The sequence below is a fragment of the Mastomys coucha genome, unplaced genomic scaffold, assembly GCF_008632895.1.
Source record: "Mastomys coucha isolate ucsf_1 unplaced genomic scaffold, UCSF_Mcou_1 pScaffold21, whole genome shotgun sequence".
Lineage (NCBI taxonomy): Eukaryota > Metazoa > Chordata > Mammalia > Rodentia > Muridae > Mastomys > Mastomys coucha.
This window is the reverse complement of record NW_022196904.1, coordinates 97,876,502-97,901,146: the sequence shown is the minus strand read 5'-3', so window position 1 is coordinate 97,901,146 and position 24,645 is coordinate 97,876,502. Positions and strand designations below refer to the sequence as shown.

General features: G+C 50.0%; 1 protein-coding gene across 2 annotated transcripts in view; it reads left to right on the top strand.

Annotated features, from left to right (window-relative positions):
• Positions 1-4,807: 4,807 nt before the first annotated feature.
• Positions 4,808-24,645, top strand: part of Lmo1 (LIM domain only 1) — a 36,053-nt gene continuing 16,215 nt past the window's right edge. The window contains exons 1-2 of one of the 2 annotated variants that reach the window (XM_031387796.1): positions 4,808-5,204; positions 9,825-10,084. In XM_031387796.1, the coding sequence (XP_031243656.1) occupies positions 10,060-10,084 (25 nt within the window). In that variant the 5' untranslated portion in view covers positions 4,808-5,204; positions 9,825-10,059. The remainder of the gene's footprint in view (positions 5,205-9,824; positions 10,085-24,645) is intronic. The other variant, XM_031387797.1, reaches the window with a different exon arrangement.

The window sequence follows — 24,645 nt, the reverse complement described above, 5'->3', positions numbered from 1 at the left end:
GGACTTACTTGTACCTTTTCTTTTATAAAAATACTTAATTGCATTTGTTATTAGGAGTGGAGGGGAGTGCATGCCTCTGTGCACGTGTGGAGGTCAGTTCTCCATCTTCTCTGAGCCAGGAAGTGGACTCAGGCCCTTGGGCTTGGAAGCTAACCCCTTGACTACTGACCTATGTAGAAAGCCATTGTCTGTCTTTTTTCTAATTTCTTATATTATGTATATACAGCTTTCATTTTAAGTCTTTCTCCCTCTGTTTCCTATTTTCTTTTTGATATTAAAAGCATTTAAGGGTATAGATTTCCCCTCTGACTACAGCTATGTCTCACAGGTTCTGCATGGTATGCCGTTGTCATTTCCATTATTAGATGATTTCTATTTTGGGTTTGATCTTATTTTTGATTCAGAAGTAACTCCAGAGTGTATGCTTTCATTTTCGAGCCATTTATGCCTTTAGCCTCAGAGTTTGCTTTGTTTGACATTAATATTGCTGTTTCCACTCCCTCTCTGCTTTCATTTGCTTGCATAGTTTTCGCCCCTTGCTTTATTTTCGGTCTTTTTTGTCACCTTGTTTTGGAAGAATTTCTTGTAAACAACATTTGGTTGTATTTTTTTTTTTTTAACTTACTCAGACAATCTGTTTTGCAGTAGGGAAATTCACTCTCCTCACTCTCTTCTCTGTAACATACAGATACAGGCAGCTCCATTGACCCATTGACCCTGGGAACAGCGGTCAGGGGCCTGCTCGCTTGTTGTTGTTCTGGTCCATTCTCACAGGCAACACCTTTCCCATCATGCCTGTTGTGCAAGTAAAACAGAATGGAACATAAAGACTATATGCATGCCAAGTACTAGTCTTGCAGTTACAATAATTTACCCCAAATTCTATTGCTCCAGTTCTCCTCTTCAGGACAATTTTCTCCACAATGTACAAGACATTTTAAAAATGCTTATGTGCATAGCTCAAGTCCCTCTGGACACCACTAGATTTCAAGTTCCAGAGAGTAATTTTCTGACAGTCCAAAGGCTGAGAGGTGTGTGATTGATGGGCTGGGAGGATCAATGCCTCCCTACAGTTAGAGCAGCCAGTGCCACCATGTTGCTGACCCCTCCCTTCTCTTTTCCATCTTGGCCTGTCAAGGTGACACCTTAGCTTTTAGGGACAGCTGCATTACTAGGAGTTTACAAAGCAACACAAGAGTCCCTAGTGACCCAGTTTCTTATTTTCAGCACTGTCCCCTTCTTAGCCTAGCAGCATCTCTGAAACCATTGCTTCTGCCAAGCGAGGCCCTTGCAGCCTGGCCTAGTACATTGCCTCCCCATTGCTCCCACTCCATGCTATGGGGACCTTAGTAGTTACGGCTGGTCTGCTAACATCCCGGTCCCAGTTATGAACTAAGTTCAGTAGCTTTCATCAAGATTTGGGGTCCCACACAAATGCAAGATGGGTCTGGCTATTTGTATCATCAACATGCAGTATTAGTTGGTATTCTATAGTAGTTAGGTCTCTGTGTGTGTGTGTGTCTCTGTGTCTCTGTCTCTGTCTCTCTCTGTCTCTCTCTCTCTCTTGGATGCTCCCTTAAGGTTCATACAGGCTCTTTCCAGAGTCAGGATGGTTATGAAGAGGTTGGGGCCTCATGCAGAATCCTCCCTGCTAGCCCATATTCTTTGTATAAATTATCAAAAGATACATTTTCTTCTTGGAGTAGGTGCAACCTATGCCATGCACATGGCTTAGGGAGTGAGGGGCAGAGTTTCAGGTCCCAATTGCTCCCATTCACCAGGTGTCTAAGTATAAAGAGCAGCTAGTATCAGTTTTAGGTACTGACTGGTCACAGAGAGAACTAGAGAGTCTTATATATTGGGCCTATAAAAGAAATGAACTGTTGGGCTTTGGTCCCAGCCTATCCCTTTGACATCCTGGGAAAACTTGGTGTTCTTGGTGTTCTGCCTCTGAAACTCCATTTTGAAGTATGCAGCTCAAAAAATCCAGAACTGAGAACTGAACTCTGACCTCAGGGCTGACCTCATCCTCCACGTCTCCAGACTCAGACACAAATTATTCAACAATCTCAGCCTTCACGTACACAGCCCTTGTGAGAATGTAGAGAACAGTGCCTTTGCAGGACCGTGGGCAGCCTCCATGGAGAGGGATCTATATGAACAGTCACCAAGGCAGGAGCGCAAGTAGATGCCACTGCGTAAGTATCATCTAAACTGAAGCAAGGGGCATGGCAGTGGCCGGTGTCCCCAGCCTAAACTGATAGGTTAAGCATATCCAAGTTTATCTATTGATAAACATGGGGAGCCTGAGCAGGGCCTGGTGAGATAGCTCAGTTGGTAAGTCCTTGCCTCACAAGCCTGAGGACCTGAGTTCTAAGAGCCTAGGAATCAGAGATGGAAGGGTCCCTGGGGCTCAGTGGTCAGCCAGTCTGGTCTAATTGTTAAGACCTTGTGCCAACAGAAGTGGGCAGTGTTCTTGGGGATGACATCTATCTTCCTTAGAATTTTATTGCTGTGAAGAGACACCATGACCACAGTAACTCTTATAAAGGGAAACACGTAATTGGAGCTGGCTTACAGTTTCAGAGGTTCAGTCTATTATAGTCATGGGAGCATGCAGGCAGACATAGCACTGGAGAAGGAGCTGAGAGTTCCTTCCACATCTTGATCCCCAGGTAGCAGAAGTGACTGAGAGCCACACTGAATGTAGCTTGAGCATATGAGACCTCAAAATCCACCCCCACAGTGACATACTTCCTCCAATAAGGCCACACCTACCCACACATAGCCACATCTCCTAATAGTGCCTCCTACTCAAACCACCACCACATCTGAGATTGTCCTCTGGTCTCCAGATGTGTGAGCCCACTGACATACACACTGTACCTGTGTGTGCACGAGCACACACACACACACACACCCCTGCAGGTGCACACACAAACATACAGGAATACATACATATGCATGAGAAAAGATTGTTTAAATTTTTAAATCACATTTATTTATTTAGTTGGTAGGGTAGAGAACACATGCCATGGAAGTCAAAGGACCACCAACAAGAGTTCATTTTCTTCTTCAGCCATATGGGTCCTCAGGATTCAACCCCAGTTGCATGACTTGGCTGCAATTGCCTTTGCTTGCTGAGCCAACTCTCTGTGCACTTACCACCACCCCACCCCCACCCTCGCCCCAAAGATCGACAGAGCAGGAAAGGCACAAGGTAACAAACATTTGGCATCAGGAAGATGATAATCTGGAACTGCTTTAGGACTGAGAGAAAAAGGAATTGGCAAGCCTGCCAAGGCATGGGTGTACCCAGGGCCTCAGCACTGCCGGGTATCCAAGCAGCCAATTTGGAGGCACCCTCTGAACAGCCTTCTTTTCATCACTAAATTGAACATAATTTGTGCAATAATTTCAGAAACTTTCCCAGATACTTTGAGACCATGTATAAAGATGGAGAGGGGGCAGGGGATCAGTGTGACTCCCCCTATTCTCCCCACCCCTCCATCAGAATGTGTTTTGATAAGTGGGGGCTTGAGTACAGCATAAGGGCTACTAAGACCCCCCCACACTCACCAATTAAATTTTTTAAGCCTCCATGGAAGGAGTGAATATTAGTTTCCTGATTTATAAAAGCCAAATGGATTAAGCTCATTCATTGCCCGAGGAAACAAAAAGGAAATCTTCAATACCTCTGTGCACATTGAGAACTCGAACAATACCAGTCTTTGGAAAGCAGAAACCTAATTTGGGGGAATCAATTACCCTCTGTGTCCCTGCCTCTGTGGGCTCTCTCCCTGCCTCCCTCAATAGAGATTTCCTGGGAGGTAAAATGTAGAGTTGGTCCACCATAAGCACACCCTCTCGCCAGCTTTGAGACCGGAGGAAAACTAGGATGGGGTGGGTAGAGTTGCCCTGGTGTCAAGCATATGTGTGAGTGGGGGCTTTTATGGTACATTGAAGCGTGAGGGTAGTGTTGTGTGGGAAGAGGCAGTGAGGGGGAAAGGAGTAAGGGGTGAGGTGGGGTGGGAATTTGAGGGTGCATGTGGCAAAGCTCAGTCCGCGCAGGAGCAGGTGACTGGGGAGGAGGTAGATATTGTGGACTAAGCTGGCTCCAGCTTTACCCACGCCATCCTCGCTGCCCCCTGCGCCCCCGCCCCGCCCCTCCCCTGCCTGGTTTCTCTTTTGTAGTATGTACTTTCCAGGTTTGTAGCTGCAATGGCTGGGCCCTAATGCAAAAGGAGGGGGTAGTGTGGCGGGGAGTCACATTCTCAAAGTCAGACTCAGAAGAAGCACTCTGCATTCCTGTGCTGGATCGCTAACCTTAGTCCATAGTCCCAGACCACACCCAGCTCAAGTCACACACGGAGTTGGAGCCCTACACTCACACCAGAACGTTCTTCGGTTGCAAATTGCACACTCCCACACGCGATGGCACAAATGCCACCCTCCCCACTGGTCATAAGCTGTCTCAGCGGCCCACCACCCCACACATCCCTCACTCAGACATGCGGTCACACAGGCACACACATGCTCAGAGTCCCTCACATGCACACACTCTGGCTGTGCTTTTGTGTTTTGTCAGAATTAATGAGAAAAGTTCCCGTGCCCTGCGGGTAATTAGTGTCCTTGGAGTTAAATAAGCTAATGGCGGGCACCTCTGGCCCAAGCAATTATGTTTGTGTATTGAATAATTGATTCAAAGGGGGGGAAGGGCCGCTAATCAGATCTGAGCATAATGAATTGATTTAATTAACAGGGGAGTCTGAGGGGCCCTGGGAAATGCAAGCTGCACTGTGGTGAGAGCGAGCGCAGCAGACTGCAAGCGGCAACACAAACGCTCGGCTGCGGCGGCTGATCTGGCCCGGGCTCCGGCCCTAGCTCGGGTTCAGGCTCCCGCTTGGCTCGGGCCGGGTCCCAGTTGCTCAGCCCACGCGGCTGCGGCCCCGCCCGGCGCCCGCCCCTGAGCGCGCCTCGCCCTCGTTCGCTCCTCCCGCGCGCCCTGCCCGCCCGCGGCGCTGCGCTCCGGGCGCCGCTCCGTCCGCCCTCGTCGGCGGCCGCGGGGCGCGGGGCCCACGCGCGACCGCGGAAAGCAGTGCAGGCGCCCCGTTGGCGACAGCCCGAGCCGCGAGTCCCTTTGCATCCTCCACCCGCACTCGGCTGGAGCCGCCTGGGGATTATGGTTTTGGACCAAGAGGACGGTAGGTGTCGGGGGACACTTGGGAACAGCGCGGGCTCTGCCGAGGCCACCTCCATCCCGGTGACAGAGGCCCAGGCACCGGTCTCGACCGCTGCTTGGAGCCGGTTGGCGGCTTCCCGGAAGCTCGGAAGCTGGACGTGTGCCCTGTGTGTGTGTGAGTGTGTGTCGAAGGTGCCAGGCTCTGCGCCGCCCCGTGTTCCTCGCCGGGATGAGGAAGTCTCCCTTCCCCCGACCCCCCGCCCCGCGCCGCGCGCATCCTGGAGCCTGTTAGCTGGGCACACTGCAGCCGGGAACTTTCTCGCTCTTGCCCCATTGCAGGCATCCGGAGCATAGAGATCCGATCCGTGGGGCGCGGGCTTCCTGATTGTGGTTGTTCCCACTGCCAGCCACTCTCTGGGCTTCCTTGAGTATTTTCATATTTTTCCATACCACATCATGGTGTGAAAGGGACCCCCAGGGGGTGCTCAGAGAACTTGACGGGGTGATTGTGTATTCTAACTAGCTTGGTCCTTGGGTCCTCCTTGCCTTGCCCCTGGGGTCTGGGACTTCAGGGCCTACTTGGTGGGTGGTGTTGTCTTTGCCCCCTGCAGGGCTGGGAGGTTGCACGCCATCAGTTCACCTAGACTACTTTGAGTGAGTGTCCTGCTGGTTAGGATAGATGGGTGGGCTAACCAAGAGAAGTTTGGGGTCTTTGGGGGTCTCCTACTGTTACCAGATCCCTGGTAATCCATTTGTTTTAGGAATCTCATTTTTCTCTCATTTTTGGCCAGGTGGGTTGGGGTGGGGGGAACTCAGGATAGTTGAGAGAGAGAGTCTTGCTCTGCAGCCCAGGCTGGTCCAGAGCTCACGGTGTAACCCGGGCTGGTCTGGATCATATTCCTTTTCTTAAGGAGCCCTTACCCCCAAGACTGCTGTAAAATTTGGGCCTCACAAAATCTTAAGTCTCCCCCTTGGGTCTAACTATTACCTGCCCCCCACCCCCTGCACTATAGGTATCTCGAGAAGTCATCTCTGTACCATCCTCAGGGCTGAGGATGGTCATACAGCCATGCGTAGAGTATGACATAGTAGGACAGAGGACTCAGAAATTTAGAGTTGGGAACTGCTTATCACTAGGAAGAAGGTCTGTCTGTCTGTCTGTCTGTCTGGTCTCCTCTTTGGTCCCATTAACTACTTGTCTTATTCTACCATCTCCCCTATGGTGATCAATTGTCCTCGCTTGTCCAGGGCTGTCTGTTTTAGCATAGAAAGCCTGGTAGCATAGGGAATCCCCTAGTCTTAGGGCACACCTGGGTTCCCCTAAACCCCTAGCTGTTCAGGGGCTCCTGTACAGGGTGGGGTGGCTTTCTTGGAGGGGCAGGGTAGATTTGTGCAGATTTGGCTTAGGCCTTTGTAAGGCCTAACAGTTTATGACTGCAGTTTCTGAGAAGGCCTCTCTAGGCTCTCTAGAGTCCCAAAGAGGGAGTTTGCCGACGGTGCACTTCTCCACTTTAAGCTGGTTGCAAATTCCTACACATTGGCTGCTTTTGTGAATGTAGTGGAAAGGCAGGGAGGGCATCAGAACCTGGCCAGTAGGCATCCTGGTGGCACTGCAAATACTGGTTTGCTCTGTCCTGTAACTGTCATGCGCACAGGGGAAGGGTCCTTGTTACCCTGAATACCTCTTCAGTAACCACTTGGCTAGTGTGTAACCCCATCTTAGTGATAACTTCACTGTGCTGGGAGAAAGACCCTCAGCCTCAGGCGTGTTGGCCAGCCTCTGAAGAGCTCTGGATTATCCAGTCTGCCTGGGTCCTTAGGCATCAAGTGAAACTGTTCCCCACCCCCAGTGCAGGAACCCTTTTCTTTGGATGTTTCTGCCAGGTACAAGGATGAACTGCTGGGACCTGTACAGAGATATGTAAGGCAGCTAGTAGCCACCCCCATTCTCTTTCTAGAAACTTTGGGGACTGATCAACTGGTGTCCCTTGGCTGTCCCAGAGGCATTTGGAGGGCATTTTTGGAGTAGTTTTGATGGGTTGAAGTGAGATTGCTGGCTCACCACCTGTGGAATGTATGGAGTGAAAACTGTCTCTTCCAGCCCCAGGGCACCTTAGATTCCACTCAGACATCATTGGCATGTCCCAGGACCAGGAAGCTGCCTGGGACAGGAGGGTGGGGCCCACCTATGAGTTTAAGAGAGGCCACCCTCTAAGTGAAGCTCACATCTGGCTACTTCCTAAGCCCCCCAGGGACTTGCTGGGCAGCACTGCCACTTAGTTCTGGGGTTCTCCCTTCAGAGCGAACGAGGGGGCCATGCTCCTAGGAAGGGCGTAGAGGAAGCCACCTGTGGGGTCAAGCAACCTTCACATACAGCACCACTTCCCTGTGGGTATGCCCTACCTGCTTCTGTAGGTCGTTGCCTTGTGCCTCAGGCTTGGGAAGCAGGGGTCCTGACTTCTCAAAGGGATGTTGGCCAAGTGGCTGCCTGTTGGGTACCTTGGAAGCTGGCTTGAGTGGAGGAAGTTCGGACAAGAGAGTGGGAATGTGATCCAAGCTGATTGAGACCTGATTTGTGGGTCAGGGTCAGGACCCCAAAGCAAGATGTAGGTCCCTGGAGATCAGGAGCAAGACTGCAGACCTTATGTCTCCAGATAACCCAGAGATAATTCTTCAAGACACTGTCCTGGCCAGGCCCTGTACTTGCTACATTGATTTGGCTCTGGTTCAGAGTGGGGGGGTGCACGCAGGGGGAGGCTGCACCAGCTGGGCAGAGGGGCAGCACCAATGAGGCTTCCCCTCATACTTTGAGGGCACAGCTCTGGCTGCAGTGGCAAGGGAGAGATCAAGCTTGCAGTCCTGAGGGACAGTGAGTCTGAGCAAAATGATATATTTAACATCAAATATACTCAAGGACTATTAGGATTAAGTATTCAAGATGAAGGGGAAAGCGGAACCCTCTGAGCTGCGAAGGAGGCATCTCATTAGAAACAGCTGCTCTTCAGTCTCCTCAAAGCCTGACTTCCCTGCCTAGGAGTGAGAAAGGGCTACACTCCTCACCCCAGCCTCCTTTAAAGTCTAGGAGCCTCCTACAATGGAAAGGGCAAGGCTTACCGTTTGGTCTCCTGTGTATGAGATGGTGCCCCACCCCACATTGTCTGGAGCACCACAGTTACCTTTCACATGCTTTTCTGTGGCACCTTTAGAGCCAGAACAGATGTGACTAGTTCATAAACAGGGAAACTGAGCTGGGAGCATGCCTTTCATCCCAGCACTTGGGAAGCAGACGCAGGCAGATCTTTGTGAGTTCAAGGCCAGCGTGATCTATGGCATGAGTTCCAGAACAGCCAGGGCTGCACAGAGAAACCTTGTTTCAAAACAAAACCAACAAAAACAGGGAAATTGAGGCAAAAAAAAAAAAAAGTGACTTTCCAGATCTGCTGTTTGTTCAGAACAAACGGATAGATTCCCAGCTGATAGCTCCCCAGGAGACTCGGCTTTCTACATCTTGCCAGAACCAAGTCCTCAGCAACTGCCAGGACCAAACTTCTAACATATCTCTCTGGAGCCCTTCTTGACCCAAAAGTCCACTCCCATTTTGGAGCTCTAGAATATCTGGGATGGGGGCAGGGCACCTTTGGGGGTTTAAAAATAGGTGGCCTTCCTGGAGTAGGCATCCTGGACAGGGTTTTTCAGGGAAGCAGAGTCTAAGAGGAGAGGCACTGGACCTGTCTTCCTTCCTGCTCTGTGGACAAGAATTGTCAACTCCACAACAGAATCTTTTCTGCTATATCCAGTGCCTTAGAAATAGTGTGTGGTACATAGAAAGTGCTCAATAAATATTTGCAGCCAGAAAACCACCTTCAAACAGCTGTGCTTGTTCAGAGAGAAGCTGAAAGAGGATTCTCCCTCTGCACAGAATCAGGATATTGATGGGTGGTGGGAATGGGGGAATCATGACACCGCTGTGATCAGGGACAGTCATTGTAGGACTCACAGGAGGAATTTTGTGCCCTGCAGAGGAATTAACTTTGCCAAACAACTATAGAATCGACTAGAAACCCTAGGCAGAGCTGGTAAAGAGAAGTCATGATTAGAGAAATAGCTTTCCTATGAGGAAACAGAAACCAAGGTTGAAGGGCTTGGGACAGGCAGGGGCCACTAGACTGGCACCGGAGACCAGGGAGAAACCTTGGTACCCATCCGAGTCATTCGCCGAGCTGGAGCGGAGAGGCCTCCAGGTGGCGCTGCAGAGCCGGGCAACCGCGCGTCTCCACTCCCCATTAACCCAGCAGGGAGGGGGGCCTCGGGAAATGTGTGCATTTATTCAGTAGCAGGAGTGCAAACCTCATACATTGAGGGAGAAAGGCAGCGGGAGTCGGCCGCCGAGATTCCCCCATCTCTTTGAATATAATTTCAGATTGAGATTCAGATTAAATCCGAGGGGAAAACACTTTATGAGGCTGAAAGCTGTGTCGTTGCCAGAGCCAGGGTTATGAGCTATCAAATGCAATTACATTAAGACAGATTATACTGGGCAAATTGAGCCATTTAGAAGGTGAGAATCAAAGAAACGGCTCTGATCCTCTCTTCCCCCTTCTCTCTCCCTCTCCCTCTCTCTCTCTTTTTCTCTAAATTGCAGTTCGTAGTTCCTTGCAATTCTGAGGCACAAAAGTAGGTGAGACTGCTTTTGTATCTGCGAAGTGCTTCACTCCTGAATGTAATTCTAGCTGAGTGCAATCTAGGTTAAGAGCCGGACAAGCGGGTAATTAGAGCCCGCTTGCTGCCGGAGGACCGGCCGCCCAGCCGAAGCGCGCCCGGAGTCGGCGCCCTTTTCCCGGCCAAGCCAAGCAGCGGCTGGACACGGAGCGCCCGAGATGATGGTGCTGGACAAGGAGGACGGTAGGTGGCGGGCAGGGGTCCGGACGCCCCCAGCGCCTTCACGGCGGCGCGCGGGATGCCACGCACTGGGACTCAGGGACACAGAAGCGGGGCCACGCCGGGTTGTGGAGCCAGCCGGCGGTCCGGGGCGGGAGGACGGACCCGAGTGGGTGGGCGAGCTCCTGGCTTCGCGCCCCCTAGGTCTCCGGGTCTCCGGACTGGCGGGCGGGGCGAGGCGATTCGCCGCTGAGCTGCGTGGAGGTTCAGAATGCCCCCTGGTCTCTGCGCCCTGGCACTTAGCGCTGAGCGTTTGGTCTCTGCGGCTGCTCTTCGCTCACCGCAGCCATCACCCCCGCGCCCGCCGCGTAACCCGAGAGGCGCTGAGTGCCCAGCAAATCAGCAGCTTCAGGGAGAAAGGAACTAGCTGGAGAGCTTGGGGGTGAGCGAGAGCGCGGGAGGACCGCGGAAAAGCCGGAATGCAAGCCCAAGAGGGGAAGGGCAACTGGGTCCTCTGGGGGGGGGAAAGCTGCCCACCAGCATGACTTGGTGAGAGGGATGTCTCCTGTGATGGCCTTTATCTCATGTCTCCTTGAATGTGAAGGCGGGAGTTTGAGCCAGGGGAATTGTCCCGCCATGGGCCAGTAGCACTCCAGAGGGAGTGTTTGAGGGTGGCCTGGATGCATTCCATGTCAAGAGCCTGAGTGCATTCAAGAGGGCTTCAGAGCTGAGAGGTCACATGGCTGTAGACCACTAGCAGTTGGTCTCATAGACCCTGAAGTCATTTTTTGGCTGGGAGTGCCTTGCACTAAGTGGCCTAAAAGGTTGGGGGATCCCAACTGTCTTGAAGGTAAAATACAGCCTGTGTCCTGTGACCTAAGACAGGCACCTGGTCCAGGGAGTGGCTGCCCCAGGATGCCTCTGGTCCTCTGTGTGTTCTGTAGGTGCAGTAGGGAAAGGTGGGCAAGCTTGTCGGCAAGCCGGCTGTTAATGCCATTTGGGTGGGGACTGGAAAGCCTAGGAGTAATGGGACATCCCCAGGAATCTTCTATTGGGTTTGTGCTTTCTGTCCACTGAGGTGTGGTTGCCATGACTACTGCTGGAAACGGAAACTTAAGTGACTTGTTCAAGGTCATTCATACCAATGTTCAGTTGGTTGCTGTCTCATCCAACTGTCCCAGACTAACTATACTTTCTGAGGTATCAGAAGGAAAAGGCCTTTAAAATGTCCAACCTGGGTGGATGTATACAGGGAAGACATAGGGCCAGTGAAGTCCCCAAAGACAGGCTCTTGGCATGAGTGAAGGAAGAGATAAAAGGGATCTAGGGGATTCTGGGCTGGCTGGAACAGGCTGGAGGATAACAGCATCTTCAGCACATTCTCCTCTGTTCACAGACCCTGGAGCTCCAGGAGGCCATCAGAGTACTGGGCCAGTCCTGCTTTATGTAGAATGCAAGGAGAAGGAGAGGTCTGGGGTCAAGCCAGACAGGGAGAGAAGAGCCGTTGGTTTGGCTGTTTTCATCAGTAATTCCTTATCCTGTGTTACTTCAGATCAGTCATGCCCAGCTCCAGAGCTCTCTCTTGGTTATCTACAGGTACCTTCACTACAAGAAGCATGTGGAAAGCAGGGTGCATCTTTAACCAAAGTTATTCCACATGCTCACCTCCCCAGATCTAAGCCAAGAACCCAGAAGAACTGAGTTTTGTATGAGGGAGCCCTCAGTCTAGGAAGATTAACTATATGTTGGCAAGATGGTATTTCCACCTCTGCCCTAGAATGATTTGGGCTCTGGGGGTAATGCTAAAGGGACTGGCTGTCTGGAGACCTTCAGACTTGCCGTGTAACTGAATATCTTGAGTATATGATTCCTGTAGTCCCCACCAGAACTAGAGAGGGGAGCTCAAGACGTCACTTCATCTACTACCTAAACAGCCAAATAATATGTTACCCTTCACCATTGGTACTACTGGTCTCTGGGGTCCATGACAACATAAGGAAAGCAGGTGACTGGATTCCTGAAGGTGGCATCTGCATTGGGGAATGAAGAAAAGCTGTGTATACACTCACCTGCCTCTCCACATCTACTGCCTAACTTCATACACACTTCTGCCCTCCCAGAATGCGGGCGCCTGAACTGCATGGCAGATGTGGTGCCCTAGGCCCTAGGGTGTGTCCCTCTGCTGCACAGGGCACCCATTGTCTGGCAGCAGCAGGACCTCAGGCCTCCCATCAGTCTCCCCCAACACCTTTTTTGTACCCGACAGCATCTTGTTGAGAGAGGCTGGGCTCTTCTGGTTGAAGTCGGGTCTGCCAGCTGCAGAGGACCAAAGCCCTCGCTCTGCTGGGCTGCAGGGCTTTCATGTTGCACTTCTGAAAGATAATAAAATATCAATCGTTTTGCCCTAGCAACGGGTTTAAGAGACTTTCTGAAGTATTGAATCGTCAGAAAAAAAAATTTTTTTTTTTTTGCTTTTAAGCACAGTGCATTATTAATAAAGTGATCCATTAGGTCGAGCAGTGAAGGGTCACCACAGAGACAGAAAGATCTGTTTTGCAAATGGTTAAACTTCGGGTTTTAAGATTAATTGCTTTCATTTGGACGCTTGCTCTTGGCCTAGCTATCTCCACTTTACTGGAACTCAGGGTTCGGGCTTTCTAAATGCTGTGGGTCTCCCTCTCAGCAAAAGGGGTGGTGAGCTCCTCCAACTCTCCTGGAAAAATAGCCCTCCCCCTGGCACCTGCAGCTTGGGCTGGCACCAGACTATGGACTTTTGAGTATGGGCGGTGGGGGAGGAGACTGAAGTCTTAGGGGAGCAAAGAAACTCCTGCCTTGAACCCTGCAAATCAAATTTGACCTTCACTGATAGAGAAGAGCCCCCCCACACCCCCCTCAGCCCCAAATGGGGACCAGACTGAAGAGTAAGAGCTTGAGCTGTGGGGCCCTGGGCAAGAGAGGATGCTGAGGGCACCCAGCTGGGAGTGCCAGCATGTTCCCAAATGCATGCTGGAGCAGGGCTGGTCTGGGTCTAACTGGCCTCTGTAAAAGCCCAGCAGGATGGCTTGGGTGACCACAGGAAGCAGCAGGCACATTGTGGAACTAAACAGCAGACATGATTCTCAGAGCATTTTTTAATAAGTAAAAAAATGCTTAAGGAGAAGTGAAGCCGGGTTAGGGAGGACCAGACAGTGCAGTCTTCAATTGTTAATGACTGCTAGGAACACAGCCTTGCAGCTGACTCAGTTTGTCTGTGAGGTTGCTGCCAGCAGGACCTCCTGGTCTGTCCCATCATGCCTTAGACCATGGAGAGTAGTGTGGCTTGGCCTTCCTGGCTCTGGAGATGGGGACTGGGAGCAGGCCAGTGGGTACTACAGCCTGCTAAGGGCTAGTAAAGGCCTGGCATGGATGGCAGAGTGGGGAGGTCACCTGGCACTCACCAGTGCCTGGCAGGAGGGGTTGTCTTCACCCACACTTGCCATAACCAACCTCAGCAGCAGCCACTCTCTGCTGGGAGGGAGGCGTCACAAATCCTGAGCAGCAGGACAGGCACTGCCCCTTCCTGCACAAACTCAGCCAGCCCTGGAGTCTGTAAAGATGAGGCTCCCCCACCCCTCCTGGAACACTGAGCAAAGAAGCAGGTGTTCCGCTGAGTTCCCCTGCTCTTCCATTCATTCGCCCACACAGAAGACTAAGGGGGATGGGGGACAGGGAAACAACATAAATTGGTCTGTCGTCCAGAATCCATGTCTCACTAATGTACCCAGATTAACTCAACTGTAAATTGTCTCCTTGGATGGCGGTGTCTTGCTAAAAGTTTCCCATATGATTCATGATTTGGATTGCTTTTAACGGCTATTGGCTAAGCAAGCCGGTGACTGTACAAGGTGATGCAATTGGCATTAGCGAGGGGAGGCACGGGAGCGTGTAATGCAGTCAATACTGCATTAACTACTGATGCCCAATTACAGGGAGCCTTTCAGGAGCATTAAGACCAAGGGAAGCTGAGATCACTAGCCGCTGCTCGCCTAAAAGCTTCACCCTTTGCGTGCCGGGGCTCGGCACTGGCACGGCCACCTGCTTGGCCTCCATGGCTGCAGGAGCTGCCTGTCTCCCTGGCTCTCTCTTTCTAACCCTGCACCACAAAGATACTTTTAGCACATGGAAATATGCTGGGGTCTGCCTCCCACCTCTGCTGAGAATTCATTTCCTCCCTTACACCCTCTTGCAAAGGAATCAGACCCAGTGACAGTCCAGTGCCACCTTCTTTAATTTAAAGAGCCTCTCAGCATTTATGAACAGGACTTGGACGTGATTTACTTTGGTCTCTCAGAAGGATGATTGCTGATGAACATCGGCGGCAGACCCTCTATGGTCTTGGGGGAAAGGCTCCTGAGATACACCCTCAGCTGGGCTGCCAGCTCGAGGCAGTGTGTGTTGGGAAATGGCTATGGCTGCATGTGCTAGGCCATCTTTCAATAGAAGACAGAGCTGTGGTGATGGGAATGTGGAAAGTGGTGCCGGTGAATGACTTGGGCCATGTGGAGCAATGTTCTGAGCAAATGCAAGTTCAAAGATTTGGTGTTCCCCCCACCTGAACTGTGCCCCACACATGGCAAACCTATCTCTCCCTTGATGTAACAAAGAGGTCATGGTCTTAGGCAAGTTACTGACCTCCCAGTTCTCATATGTAAGACCTCCTAGAAGGTACCAATGGGCACACATCTGTCCTGGGCTTTTTGAGTTGAGAAGTCCCACACATGTGTTTGACATAGCCTACCCTGCCTTCCTGCCTATCTGAGTTACATGGAGATCAGATACACTGAGACATGCAGGAATCCTCTTAGTACCAGGCTTACTAGCTCTTCTAAAATGAAGCCTCCTGGCAGGTCCCTACTCAAGATGCAACCATACCATGAAGGCACCTTGGAATGGATGCAGAAGCTGATTGTGTGCATGGCTTCTAACTCTGAGCTCAGTAACATGACATCAACAGCTTGGAATCAGCCACAGGGCAAATAGTTGTGCGCGGGGAAACAGGTCCTTTTCCTGGAGTGCCGGTGGCTGAGCTTCTCAGCACATGTCTAGGTTGCATTTCAGTGGGATTTTGGACCTACCCCTCTCTCTTCTGCTACTACCATCTTCCATCCCATCTACCACCTGCCTCCTGGTGCGTTTTACAGCCAGAGAGAGCTGACCTCTACCACCCTGGCATTCATTCTGCCTAAGGCTGACTGCCACCCCAACTATCGCACCAAACAGTGTAGATCGAATGCTTGTGTTCCATGCAGTCCCAGTGTTTGCCTCCATCCCTTTGCTCCTGTTATTCTCCTTGCCCCACAGGCCATTCCCTCTTATTTGGCCGTGCTCAGAGACAGCATCCACCTAGCAACAAGCTTGTCTCTCATTGGTTGGCTTGTGTTTATGTTCTAAGGGAGGAGCCCACTGGGGCCATTGTAGCCAGAGACAAATAAAAGCTCAGGTGGTGAGCCGGCTGAGCCAGGTTCCAGGGGCTGACACCTAGTGTGAAGGCCTACTGGGCTCTATCACCAGCTCCTTCTCTCCACCCCTTCTTCTAGAAGTCAGCTGAGTTTTCCTGAGGGGCCTGATGATTTCGGTACAGTCTAGCATGATTCAGAAGACCTGAGTTGTGGTCCTAGTTGAGAGCTGTGCGACTTTGGATAACTTACTGGGTATCAGTTTTCTTGTCTCGACAACATGAGCTGTACCTGGTATCTACTGTTCACAGATGCAGTACACCAGGAAGCCTCATGCTCGTGGGAACATTTCCTCTCTGCAATATGATTTTCTTGGTCCTTAGGTATGATAAACATACAGCAGCTTTCGTTTTACTAAACCCTAAACACTAGTCATTGCCCAATGCGTATATATCAGTGATTTCTACATCACCAGCCAAAATTCCGCGGCATGGAACAATAAGCATTTATTTAGCTTACAGATCTTTGGGTTGGAGATTTAGGTTGGGCTAGGCTGGGAAGTTTTTTCTGGTCTCAGCTGGGCTTACTCAAACCTGGAGGTTGGGGGATGGTTGCTCAGTTAGATGCTGGGTAACAAGACTCAGGACCCTCCTCATCTAGCCACGTCACCTGGCTAGTTATCATGACAGAGATGGATCTGGAGAGACTGCATACATACCAGGCTTCTCGAGGCCACTGTTTGGTGTGGGGATATTGTCACTTATGATACATTCCACTGGCAAAAATAAATCACAATCATCCCAGGTTCAAGAGGTTGGGAAACAGGCTCTACGCTTGAAGATAGGAGGTAGCAGCTTCTATCATGAAGGACATGGCTACAAAGAGGTATGGAGATCAGACAGTTTCGGAACCAACTTTCCATCCATCTCCAGCATCCTCCCTGTCTGATCTCATCCAGTGCCCATCATAACCTTAGGAAGAAGACACTCTCCTTATCCATATTTCACAGGTGAGATGACATGATACAAGAGCCTAGTGGATTGATCCCAGACCCCACACAGCTTTCTAGTATCAGAGCTGGGCTGTGAAACCAGGAGGTCTGATGGTGGAGCCCTGAGCTCATTCTCTGACTTGCTGGCTTTGTTTCCCATCTGCCATCCTCAGAGCTGAGGATAACTCCTGGTGGAGCCTGTTTAAGGAAGACCTGGGGTTCTGGGAAGGAGCTCTCTAGGGGTAGGTGTGTGCCTGTGTGTGTTTGTGTGCCTGTGTGCGTGTTTGTGTGTATGTGTTTGTGTGTGTGGCTCTGTGTGGGGCTGTGTGTGTGTGTGTGTGTGTGTGTGTGTGTGTGTGTGTGTGTGTGTGTATGTACGTATGTGTGTATGTGCATGTGCAATTTGGAGCCCTGGGTCTGTACCTCCAAAGACAAGATTTGAGGTAGGAGCATTATGAGTCCATCTCCACTGCTTCTCCCCACCTTCCTCTGTCCTGCAAAGTCACAGGATAGCCTGGAAGGGGGGTGAAACTCCATGGCTAGCCTTAACTGGAGCACATATGCAGATGCAGGACACATCAAAGTCATCGGTTGGCCCCTGGCCTCAAAACAGGGCAGTAAGTGGGCTGGTGAGAGGCCTGTGTACATTCATAAACCAGCTGATTGAAAAGCAATATTTCAGATAAATACAAGCCAGCGATCTATCAGTGGTTGTAATAAAACCCAGGCTTCAGGCTGTGATTTTATTTTGAAATAATAAGAATTGCTTGATTCTTTTTACTTGAGTTACCATGGTAATTCCAGCGTGGAGCGGTGTTATATTGATTTAGAAAGTGGACAGTAATATTTCTTTTGTGTTATTCTGTTTCTAGGCCTTGATTTCTAATTTCTACTTGGAGATTACTTTTATAAATTTCTTAAGTCCTTCCACTTTCTCTCCCCCCCCCACAGTATAATTTTCCTCTCATGCACCACGATGTTCTGAGCTTATTGGTTTGCTCTTATTTTAAATTAAACTTGCTGGTTTCAAATATTGAAATGACATCTTTGTCTGTGTCTGTACTTTGGTTTAGCAAAATATTACAGTCTGACGCTCTCTGCTTAATAATTTAAGGGAGGCTTTCTGTCGGCCCTCACTGGGTGCTGATAACTTATGACTCAACCAACGCAGGCCTTAAACTCGTGACATTTTAATATTGTGTGGCGGGAGCAGCCGCCCCTCTGCTCTCAGTCTCCGTGGAGAAAAATCCACATGGCACTCCAGAAAGGAGTTTTAATAATTCAGCCTTGCTGGTTGGCTCTCTGTGACTCCATTGAAATGTGTGTGTGTGTGTGTGTGTGTGTGTGTGTGTGTGTGTGTGTGTGTGTGTTGGTGGGGAAACCTATGCTTTCCAGAGGATTCAGAACAGTGCTAGCCTGGACTCCCAGGACCTATAGCCAGCACCCTGATCCAACCTGAATTCCGTTCTTTCTTGGATATATAAGTAAATGGCCATCCCTAGTGTTAGACGAGAAGCGTTGCCTGGGAATGCCAGAGAATGCTTGAACTCTTCGATCCACTGTTTTATCTTGAAAAACAAGTGGATCTCACACAGGTTTTGAGTCAGATAGACTAGGTTCAAGTCTGGCCTCTCCACGCTTGCTTGCCAGGCCTACCCTCCTGAAGAAAGCTCATACATAGCTGCCAGCCTGCAGGATAGAGTGTGTCTGTAGACCTCCTCAATGGCCTGAATGGTGGTAGATTAGTTACCACTGTGACAGATAGCTTGGAAGTTAGCACATTGACACAGTACACCACTGTCATCTCAGTTCTGTGGGACGGGGGTGGGGTGGGGGGCTGGGGCAGTTTGACTGGATCCTCAGAGCCGTTCAGAGATGGTGATGATGGTGTCTGTCAGCCAGAGGTGCAGACTCTTCAGATCCACCTGGGGAAGTGTTCCCTTTTCAGCTCTCTTGTTTGCCTATAAAGATTCAGCTCATGACCGGTTTGGGCTAGAGGCCTCTCTGGTTGCCCATTACAGGTGACTACAGGTCCACTTCCCCAGACCCAAGCACCGGACAGCAGCCTCTGCGCTATGGGAGCTTGCTTCCTGAAGGCCGCTAGTAGAGACTAAGGAGAAAGCCACAGTCAGCTTCTTCCACTGCACCTTAGGGCTCAGGTGTCCAGTGCCTACCTGCACTTTCCCCACGGCACCTTAGGGCTCAGGTGTCCAGTGCCTACCTGCACTTTCCCCACGGCACCTTAGGGCTCAGGTGTCCACTGCCTACCTGCACTTTCCCCACTGCACCTTAGGGCTCAGGTGTCCAGTGCCTACCTGCACTTTCCCCAGTTGTAGGAGGCTTCTATCTGGAAGCCACAATGTCTATAAAACAACCAACCAACCGAAACCAGGGGCTCTTATAGCCCAGGCTAGCCTCGAACTCCTGATCAGCCTCCTTCCACTGCTCCATTTTGCTCCCAAAGTAGGAAATGCATATCCCAGAAAGTGGGTAAATGGCAGGGCTGGAATGAGGCCCTTGTGTGTCAGGACAGGAGCGTGGGGAAGATGACTTGCTCTAGTGTTATGAATTGATGGACACACACACACATATACACACTTAGACATTTTTTTTCTGGATATAGAGGTTTCCAGGCTTCAGTTTTTTTTGTTTTTTTGTTTTTTTGTTTTTTAATTTTGTTCTTTATTAGGTAGTAAATATACTAACATCAGTTAAGGGCCTGCAGAGCAGCTGTCTGGTGGGACTTGGTTGCTCAGAGCCTGCCCTCTCTCTCTTAGTACCTTGGAGGGGGTAAGGTGGTCCCTTCAGAGCCAGCCTACCTGTAGCTGTTAGCTGAGAACTCCCATCTCTAATGGCAGCCTAGGCAGAGATAGCTGTGAGGGAGCAGGCCTCCTGTAGACTGGAGCACTCCCACATGTGCCTAAGGAGCACGGAGCTGAGAGCCAGAACTCTAACATCCCCATCCTGGCCCATTGCCTAGTAGAATGTTTTGGGGCAGGTCCTATCCCCATTTACATTGGCAGGATGACTGGGCAGTTGGGCTCTTTGCTTGTTGATGGGAGGCTGCCTCTTCCAGGCAGCTGCACACCCACCTCCCCTACCCAGAAGCCATTTCCCATCTGTGAGGCCTCTTCTTGGCAGGGGCCGGGACCCTGGGGAACATTGGGCAGGGGGCAGGGCTCCCTGGGGCACCTGGTTGCAACCTGGCACTGGCTCAAGTATAGAGTGTGATGTTTTCACCTGCCTGTTTGCCCCAAGGATGCCTTCATGCTGCTCTTTGATCTCAGGAGGGATTTATCAAATTCATGGCAAGGCTGTCTTACCCACAAGAATAATATCTCATTAGTATTATTGAAAATGCAAAGTAAAAAAAAAAAAAGAATCCAGGAAAAAATTAAAATCGGTTGAAATAATTAACACAGAGTTAAGCTGGCAACAACCAAGCCTGCACCTGGTAAAATATGTTATTGACTAAAAATTGACAGAAGAATCAAATCTTCCTGACAAAATTTAGCTCTGCAGAAGTTGGCTCTGGAAATATTTTCTGGGAGAAATAATTGTCACAAAAGAAGTCTCAACAGTGACAAACACTCTAATTTATAAGATTTGATATGAGCTGAAAAAAAAACAACAAAACAAAACAAAACAAAACAAAAAAAACAATCATGGACCAAGCAGTCACTTAAAAAAAAATTGATTTTGATGAAAATAGTACAGATGAATTGGGGGTGTGGCTAGCTTCAGAGTGTTGAACAGAAAAAATTGATCAGGAAATCCAGTTGACCCAGTGAAGCTTATTAAGAATTACTTTCTTAATTAAAACCACCACCACTGGTATAGTTATTATGAAAATACAGAGGTCAAGAACATGATCCTCATAGAAGGGGTTTGGTGAGTCCATTTGGGCAAGTGAGCCAACAGGTGAAGGGGGTCCAGAGTGGAAGGTCAATGCAAATCATAGGTTCATTTGTCCCAGGATGAGGTGGTGGCCAGAGAGGTCAGGACTAGAGCTCAAAGCATCATGGGTATGACCGCAGTGCTAATCACTGATGGAACCACATTATTGTGAGCTATGCCTTGGTTAGGGTTGAAGATTCATGTGGAGGTCAATAGGAGCCCTCTGAGGGGCTCTAGGCTGGATCAAGATGCTTTATCAGATCACTTGGGCCACTCTGTGAGAATGGACTGGAAGGAATGAAGCCAAAAGCAGACAGTGGGGCTTGCAGTGGGAGGAAGGGACCCTCTTTCAGCTCTGCGGCGATCGCTCTGCACTCCTCTGCCCAAATGTCCTTTGTTCCTTCCTTTAGTTTCCTTCCTAGCTTGCACTCTGGGTGTGTACGGAGGAGGCCATGGAAAGAGGTCTACTTTGCTTACGAAGGAGGTGTGTTAATGTCTAGCCTCGAGGAGAAAGAGCCTCCAAGGTCAGGGGCCCAGACATTGCAGATTTGGAATCTGTCAAATTATTTAAAAGGAATAACAGCTCCGTGCATGTCTGACCAGTTACTGCCGAGGTGGTTCGCTGGCTTAGGAGGTGGTAAGCACAGCTTTTGTCCTATGCCTGCTCTGCCAGTCTGTCTGTGAGCTCTCAGGGAACTGTTCTTTTGCCCGCTGCAGGGTGACCCTGGGTATACCACTTAAGCTTTCTGACCCTTGGTTTCTTTACAAATAAATTAGGGCCTCGAGCGTCCTTAGTGTTCCCTGCACACATTTCAAGACTGGGGAACTGTTGGTGGTTTTGGAAAGCCAGGAGTACCTACCATAACTCTGGCCACCTTTCCTCTGACATCTTGGTCCTCAGCTCCTCAGGACCTCAGAAGAGTTCTGGAGAATTATAGGTACAGTTTCCTGAGATAGCCCCTCATGAGACCCTAGGAGCCAGGCTTATACGTAGAAAATGGGCACATATCTGTTGATATGAAGGCCCATACATCCCTCTCATAAACCAAAGCTGTAATGTCCCCTTCATGAGGCCATTTCCACAGGTGAGAGACATGGAAGCTAGCCTGCCTTTGTGGAGATAGCCCTTAGCCCAGACTCAGGGGTAGGGGACCTTTTCCTGTCACCATGTGTGTTGGTACCTGCCTGCTAGCCAGAATGCTTTATCACTTTGACCCTTTTAGACTAGCCCATCCAAGGGCATCCCTGCCTCCTTCCCTCTTACCCATGTGCCTGAGACTTGAACTTTCACCTAAATTTGAACCTTGTCCAAAGTGAGGTTCACAGGCTCCAGGAAAGGGCATTATCTCTCCCCAACCCCCACTGTGACCTAGTTATTGTGCACATGTCATTATATAGCTCTGATGACCCATAGGGCACATGCCACACTTTACATACCACTGTACATTGTCATACTGCCCTACATAGAACATGTTCAAGGTTCTGAAAGATGGACCCTTCCCCACAGGTTTACTCTCTTTGCAGATAGGACCTAGTCCTTGAAGGTCATAGATGCTTCAACAGAGAGCCCATTACTGGTGGTCTAGTGGTTAAGATTTAACACTCTCTTAGCAAAGCCCTGGGAAGATAAACCTAATATAATTAGTATGCCATTCCTTTTTATTATACAATAATATTCTACTGTGTGTACATATATTTTTACTTATCCATTTGTCAAATGATAAATGATAGATGCTTGGATTATTTCTACTCTTTGGCTGTTAAACATGTTGTTCAGACCAACATTTTCATTTCTTTTGGGCATATACTTTGGAGTAGAATTTCTGGGTCATGAAAACTCTGTGCTTACAGAGTTTTGTGGTTGGTGTGTGTGTACATGTGTGCTTGTGACGAGATGTATACATACTATGTCATGTGTGTGGAGGTCAGAGGACTACCTGAGGAATTGGTCTTTGCCTTTTATCTTATTTGCGACAGGGCCTCTTGTGTGCACACCAGGCCGGATGGACTACACACTTCTGGAGATTCTCCTGTCCCTGCCTCTTGTGTTCTTATAGTAGGACAGGGATTATAGATTCATGCAAAACAGTTTCCAGTTTTTATGTGGGTTCTGGTGATAAGTGTTTTAACCACTAATCTATCTCCTTAGCCTAAGACGTTTGTTGTTAAACGAATAGGGCTCAGGGCTGTTTATGGGAAAAATTTCCTAGTTGTCCAAGCTTCCAAAAGTGAGGTTACCTGCCATCTGGTCCTTGCTGGGTTCTGGGATTCACTGTAACCTGGCTAGCCTCAGTTTTCAGGTCTGTGACATAGGGTTAGTACTCTTTCAGCTCACCTCAAGGGCTTTGAAAAGTAATTGCTACTTGTGGGGTGTGTGAAGAATTACAGGGTGTTATTGCTTTCATTGTTTTTACCTTGTGAGTTGGGTATGGCTGCTCTGGTTTTGCTTATGCAAAAGCTGAAGTTCTCAGAGAGACTAAAGAACCAGTCTACCTTGTTAGCCAGTGGTAGGGCCTCAACTCAAACCCAGGCATGTCAGAATCCTTAAACCCTGACTGATCCCCTGTGCTTCATTCCCCCCACCTCAGAAGCTGAAGTGCCCATCACAGATCATCACCCTAAGAGGGGGGTACACAGGCAGTGCCTTTAGGTCAAGTTCTCTGGGCAAGTTGTTGAAGTAGGTCGAGGACAATTGGGACTGTCATGGAGACATGACTGTCTTCTAGACTGCTCAGATGGAGCGTGAAGGAAGAGATTCTACTCAGCTGTCTGGGAAGGTGAGGAGAAGGTTGGAGGCACTTGGGAGTTTCTAGTGTTTGCCAGTCCAGAGCTGCCAGAGTCCTGGAGGGGTTTTCGGGAGCCCGTGGAGATCTCACCCAGGAGGAAAGATGCGAGCAGGCCCCTCTGGTGCCCCTGATCCTCACCCCCACCCCTGCCTGCTGATGCCTTGGGGGGGGGGTTGGGAGGGGCCTTGCCTGACTGCCTCAGTTAGCCTGAGCTGTAATAAAACACTTTAAATTTATTGTGACATTTGGATTTAATTAAAAAGTACATACTTAGAGAAGTAGAACATAATGGGTAGAGAGGCAGGGCGGCTTTTCCCCTCCTTTCTTCCCCAAACTAATTAGCGTTGTATTTTAAATTGTTTATGTGCCGCTAATCATCGTAATAAATCATTTATACTGAAAAAGACACACTCGGCTGTGCCCGCCGCGCGGGTTCCGCTCGCCGGGCTCTATCGCGAACAAATTGATCTAGAAGTGAATTTATTAACCACTGGGGAAGAAATCATTAGTGCTTTCTCTAAACATTCCCCAGGTACGCTTTATCGCCACAGTTTATGCTGTAACTAAAAGGAGCATTACCCAGGCTTTCGCTGCAATTTCCTTGGGAAGCCGTCAGCCCACTCCCCAGCTAGGGGGCCCCTGCCTCATCGCCCTTATGTGGTCTGGGAACCCCAGCTGCTGTTCAGTGTTCCTTTTAAAATAAGGAGTCCCCCATGAAGCGGATACAAGACGCCGATGCTCCCGTGCCTGTTTGCCCCCCGCTGAATGCTTCATGTTTACTGAGGTTTATGTCTTAGGACCACCGTGGCATAAAGAGGGCCTGAGGTTTAGGAGAAGTGGGGGAGGCTGGGTTTGCAGAAACACTGGGATCAGAAGCTTGTGAGAGGGTAGCTTCCCTACAGAGAACCTGAGAAGACATCTGCTGCGGGTTGACTAGAGGTGAAAAGGGGCCCCAGGTTGGTGCACAGGACCAAGCTGGGATACCTGGAGCATACTCTCATGATCTGGACCCCAAGGGCTTCCTCATGGAAGCTCTGAAGCCTCCCCCAAGGTTTGGTTGGAATAGTCTATTCTGCCCAGGTTCCTGGTGAGGCCTTTTTGGCCTGTGTATTGAGGTGACTTCACAGTCCCCCAGACATGGCCTGACAGATGACAGACAGCTGGATCAACAGGCAGCTCCCAGCTACAGATACCATGTGGTATAGCTGGTAGCTGCCTAGCAGGAGTCTATTCTACTGACTGCCACATAGTGGCCTCCTGCTTCCTGGAGCCTGTGCTCCAACACCTCCACCTCCCACCCCTGCTGTCCTCCAACACCTGCCCCCCCCCCATGGCCCCTGCTTCCCTGGGGCTGTGCTCCAGGTCTTCTCCCTCTATTTTGCTAGAAGGGAAGATTATTCTGAACAAGAATCTTCCCCTTGGGAGCCCATGGCTGGTCTAGAATCCATAGCTAGCTACCCCACCTCAGAGCCCACC